This window comes from Triticum dicoccoides, chromosome 3A (assembly GCF_002162155.2).
Source record: "Triticum dicoccoides isolate Atlit2015 ecotype Zavitan chromosome 3A, WEW_v2.0, whole genome shotgun sequence".
In the NCBI taxonomy this organism is placed as follows: Eukaryota; Viridiplantae; Streptophyta; class Magnoliopsida; order Poales; family Poaceae; genus Triticum; species Triticum dicoccoides.
In genome coordinates, this window is record NC_041384.1 from 22,909,555 (window position 1) to 22,914,927 (window position 5,373).

General features: G+C 42.1%; 1 protein-coding gene across 1 annotated transcript; it reads left to right on the plus strand.

The window, feature by feature from the left end:
* The first annotated feature begins 504 nt into the window (after positions 1–504).
* Positions 505–1,194, plus strand: LOC119271040. Its single transcript, XM_037553007.1, has one exon. It carries the CDS (start codon positions 695–697, stop codon positions 1,025–1,027), a length of 333 nt encoding a protein of 110 aa, XP_037408904.1. The 5' UTR covers positions 505–694; the 3' UTR covers positions 1,028–1,194.
* Positions 1,195–5,373: the final 4,179 nt, after the last annotated feature.

The following is a 5,373-nucleotide window of genomic DNA, read 5'->3' on the forward strand; positions in this document are numbered from 1 at the left end:
CAGGCTAGCGTGCTGGGCGGCGCTTCTTGAGAGGGTACGCGACAGCCAGCTCGCCGGTGGGTGATCGCAGGAAATCACGGAGGCGTACGAAGCACGGGCAGACCCCCGGCTTGCGCGGAGGCCGTACGCGAGCGTCAGCCCCGGACGCGGCGCCGTGTACCGCGCCATGCATGCACATGCACGCTACTCCGTACTAGTAGATCCGTGCCACGGCGGTGATTACTTAACTGCGCTTGACTAGTCATAGGTGATACTACTGTCAGAGAGTAATTTCCCGAGTAATTAACAAGCGGTAGCGATGTGTTTCTTCATGGCTTGTCGTAGATAGATTCTTCTACCTCGATCCAGTGGAAAAAGAGTCGCTGTTTTCCACTCACTGGCATGACTAGATGTTCAGGGCCCGTCTAACCCTAGGTCCACTCACTATTCAGTGGAGTATCTTCTGTTTGACGCGTCTGAGTGAGTGGAGACCCGATCGAGCCTTGTTCAACTTTCAGAGAGGCAGGGCTCCTTGATTCCCGCTATGGCTTCCGCCTCCCACGCCCACTATTTGTTCCGGCGCGGAAACACGGGACGGCTAACTTGACCTGCTCTGCTCCGTCAATCAACCACACAACCAAACCAAGAAGACCCACGCTTTCTCCTCGCCCGCTTCTCCCACGACCACCCCTCTCCAGGCTCCGGCCATCCGTCGATGCAACCGGCGCAGCCTTCGTGTGGCAGCCGGAGAGAAGGGAGAGGAGCCCCTGCCCGGGCGGCGCCACTCCCACGCTGCAACCACCACCGGCTGCTCGTGCTCGTCGTCATCGTCTACCTGGTAGGCGGCAGCGACGTTCTTCTTCTAGCCGCTGCGGCGCCGGCCCGCCGTCTGGGAGCAGCGGAATCCGTGGCGTACGACGTCGGCTCACGGCCGGTACCGGAAGTGGTTGCTGCGGCGAGCTCGCCGTCGTCGACGCCTGCCGCCGTGGGGTTCGCCGATGACAAGCGGCCGGTCCCGAGCTGCCCCGACGCCCTCCACAACAGGTAGGATCGATACGATAGTTCAAAATAGCTAGACAGAACCTAGAGACCACGGTACGGCAAGAGCCATGTTTTGACTTGCCGGCGCACAATAATGTCTCGATTTGTACAGATTCATCTTGTTCTTGTTCTTATAGGACTATATACTATGGTTCTGAGTAGTTACTGGATTCACGGTAATTATATATTTTGCCTTGAAGTAAAAAGTTTGAGATAGGCTCTCAACAATTATATATGGTTCCACTGATTCGGTTCTCGGTTGTGAACATGGGATTATCTGAGCACGTGTCTGTTTTTAGACAAGAGATTCTTGAATCTCGCCGGGCATGCATCTGTGAGCTGTCGATCCAATTACAAGTAATACTCCCTCCCTCCCATACTATAAGAGCATCTTCAAAACAATCTTGCTAAATCTCAGTCGATGCTATATCTGTGAGATTTTACATTAAGATCCGTGATTTTTTTTCTTTTTCTCTCGTGCATGCTATGTCACTTGACTGAGATTTGGTTAAATCTCAGTCGATTGAGACCTAGCTACGCCCTTTTCAAAGTATCGAAAACGCTCTTAATTATATGGACGGAGGGAGTATTTTTTTTATTGAGGGGGCTAGATATAACATAGTTTGATGAATTATTTTCTCAGTTGAAATATACGAGGTAATTTGATTGGTTGAGACTAAAGTAAGTGAAATACAAGTAGATTCATCTTTCTAATACGTATTACATGAGTAGATCACTTTTTAAAGTGTGGATAAATTACATATTAATATAGTAAGTGATAGTCAAAGTCTTCTCTTAAATAATCGAAAGAGGACTTATAAATCCTGCAAAGCAACAATCACATGCGTACGTCAATAGCAGGCACTTTAAAATTTCTCAAAAGACCCATATAATGCCAGCATAGAGAAAAGAAGGCATTTTCGAGATACGCTAGAGATGGTCACGAAGGGAAAGGTCTTTCAAGGCATTTTTCCAGAACACATCAAAAGATCAACACAAAGACATTTTTGAAACGCCGGTAAGTTCAATTTGAGGCATTTTTCCTGAACGCTTAAAAAGATCAACGCACTGGCATTTTTTAAAACGTCAACAAGCTCAATTTAAGGCATTTTTCAGAACGCCAACGACTATTTGTAGCATTTCTCATGCTGCCTCTAAAATAGTGCCTGGCATCTTTCATACTCCCTTCGAAACATTTTTGTGGCATTTCTTATGATTGCCTCTAAACCATTATATGACATCTTTTGTATTGCCTCCAAAATGTTTCCGAGGCACATAAGAATGCCACAAACTTTGCACATGCATATAAGAATATGATTAAAAACCACTATTACATAAAGCTCAATAATTTGCAGCTAGCTCTATACAAACACACATACAACAGTAAAACAAGATTGAGCGGCTTGCATCGGCTAGAAGTATCATCGTGCACGCGAATAATGTAAAACATCACCATCAGAACATCTTCACAAATCCAGAAATGAGATCAAAGTATCAATCAGAAACACACAGGTACACTGCCTACTGTTGTGACAACAATATGAAGAAGTGTTCCAGCTTGATGCAATCAATCATAAACAGACACACACAGGGACAGAGCCAGAAATTTGATATAGGGGGTGGGGGGGGGGGGGCGAGTTCCACACTTGAAATTTTACAGACTAATGAGCATCGATCCAGGCATAAAACATTTAGACCGTGAAAAAGGCCTACACTAAAATCATGTTTTCATTGATGTAAATACTAGAAGAAGACTACCAAATTGTCCATCTTTGACAAGGCAGATCCGTTTTTTTAATTTAATATAGCAAAATTAGGTACACTGTAGTACCTATATTGATTCTAATCCAATTTTCATGTGCATCAACCAAGGATCATTAATGTTAGACAATTTGTTTTAGAGATTTGAAGTTGAAGTTGATGAGAGAGGTCATACCATCGAGCATAGAAGACATCATGTTCACATAGCTGAGAGCATGAAGCCATGAACCAACTGGCTTGGAAATTTCATGAATTGATTGAGCTATCTTCCTCTCCAAGTCTACACAAACACAATTAGACAATCTAGAAAATCCTAATTAGTTTTTAATGTCTATCGTTCTACATCTCTAAGACACAAACTAATCTAATCCTGAAATAAACTAACCTTTTTTCCTCATCCGAGCGGCCGGCCAATGCACCTGTGAATCAGTGCGGCAGCGCTTCCCTCTCGCCTTCCCTTCTCGATGGTAGCCGATCTACTAGGCAGTCGGCTGCAACGAGTAGGTGTTTCGGATCGCAAGAACTAGCAGATCGAAAACGAAGCGATTAGAGGAGATGGAACTACCGTGAGTACGTGCGTCTTGAGCCTGGTCCTTCTCTTCCACTGTGGACTTTTTTATTTATTCCTTCTACTGATACCTTCAGTGGTGTACCAGCATTTTTATGCTTCTAAAAGAGCAAAGGATGTTCTCAGCACTGTTACAGGTTATAGAGACATGCATGCAAGAAAGGACTAGGAAAGATCCTATTTAGTGATTCTTCACCAGGCATGCCAGATGTAAGCAGGAGAAACCTCCTACTCTAATTAGCTACTGGAAAAGGCATGTACAACACATCTTTCAAGTTTCCCTGCCTGAATTCATAAGCATGTTGTTTCTGGTTATAGCAAAGATTTCTTTAGTAGCTTTTCTCATGCTTGTTGTCTCAGAAACTCTCTTTCTCTTCTTCCTTAGTGCACCTTCTAAAGTACTGCAACCAGCCTGATGCTTGGTCACTTGAGTTCCAATTGTTGTTTAGTTGGGATCTACATTCTCGTTGTTGTTGAATGACATTTGACTACAAACACTAGACAACTACAATTGGGTAAAAATAAAAATCCTATATAGTTACACAAGGTTAAATTTTGTAGATAAGAACAAACCACCGAATAAGAGTTATGATGGTACCTTAGAGTGCACCAGGGTGTTACCATCTGTTTGCATAATCCGCAGGAAGAAAAAATGAGTTCAGAATAGTCGTATATACAAGAAAAGAGTAAATGAGTTAGTAAAGTGTTATGCATCGTACATTTTGGCGTGGCCATGGAATACACCTAGCTGGGGCATTTCCTAGCTTGTTTATTTTCCCTTGTTTATGAGGCAACTCAGTTGTTTCTTTGAGCATGATGTTGACAAGAACTTCAACACAATCAACTAGTGCCTTGTCGTAGAAACACGTTTCAATTGAAGTAATAAAAACTAAAACATCTCATCCAGTTGATTACCTATGAGTATGCTATACTTCTTGACACTCCTACCTTGTGCACATTTAGTTTTGAGTTGAACGATGTATTTGCAAAGGAGGGGGTCATAGGTGCAAGAGCTGTTACGACATCCAAGAGGGAATAATGGAAGCAAAGGAATAAAATGTACAATGAATGATATAGGTGCAAGAGCTGTTATGACATCCAAGTGGGGTCTCCAAGGCAAATGTAGCAACCCCACACTTTCGGGATGCCCTATATCTTGAGCCCGGAATTCTTAACATACTTTCGATATAGTTTTATCTTCTCAAAACTAATTTTAAGCCCATGCTTGGCATCGATTTTTGTAATTTCCTATGAGCAGGAGTTATGGGTTCGGCCCATGTATGTCCATCATTTCCTCAACTCTTCAAGTAGACCTTATCTAAATTATACTCGTGTTACCAAAGATTCTAAACAAAAGAGATTTTCCTCAATCGACTTCTCCCAAGTGCGATAAGGCTACCCTTTTCTGAATAACAATCCATTGGAGTATTAAGACCTCAGCTTGTGTAGAAGATTCATTTTGCAACCAAGACCACCATCTCCATTTTATCCTCATGCCACACCTCAAAGAGATATCATCTTTTCAAATACTACAAAGACAATCAAAATCTTTAATTTGACTTTGGGATCACAGAGTTAGTCATGTAGACATGAAGAACATTAACAAATTTAACAAAAGGCACATTTAGAGTGTCAGGGATGACATACTTAAGCAAGTATTATATGGTGCATGTCAAGGTAGAAAGTAAGTTGGATCTTCTCATTCCACAAAAACACCATGAACTTTTTTCGTTTTCTCCTTGTTATTTATATCTTAGATTGCAGTTATTATTTTTCTTTGCTGACAAGGGCACAACTCAATAACGCTTTCAAGGATCTGCCAAGGGGGTAGAAAATTTCACTTACGTGTACTAAACTATTTTACCTGTATTTAGCTCATTGTATAACCATAATAAATCAACTAATACATTTTGATATTAAACTTAAAAATTGAATGCTTTTAAACATTATAGAATATACTTTTTGTTACAAGATTCTATTATCTCAAATACATTTCTGTAGAATTTTAACGTGTAGTTTGCATC

Coding starts and splice junctions, on each gene's coding strand:
- LOC119271040 (XM_037553007.1), top strand. CDS start 695: ATGCAACCGGCGCAGCCTTCGTGTGGCAGCCGGAGAGAAGGGAGAGGA.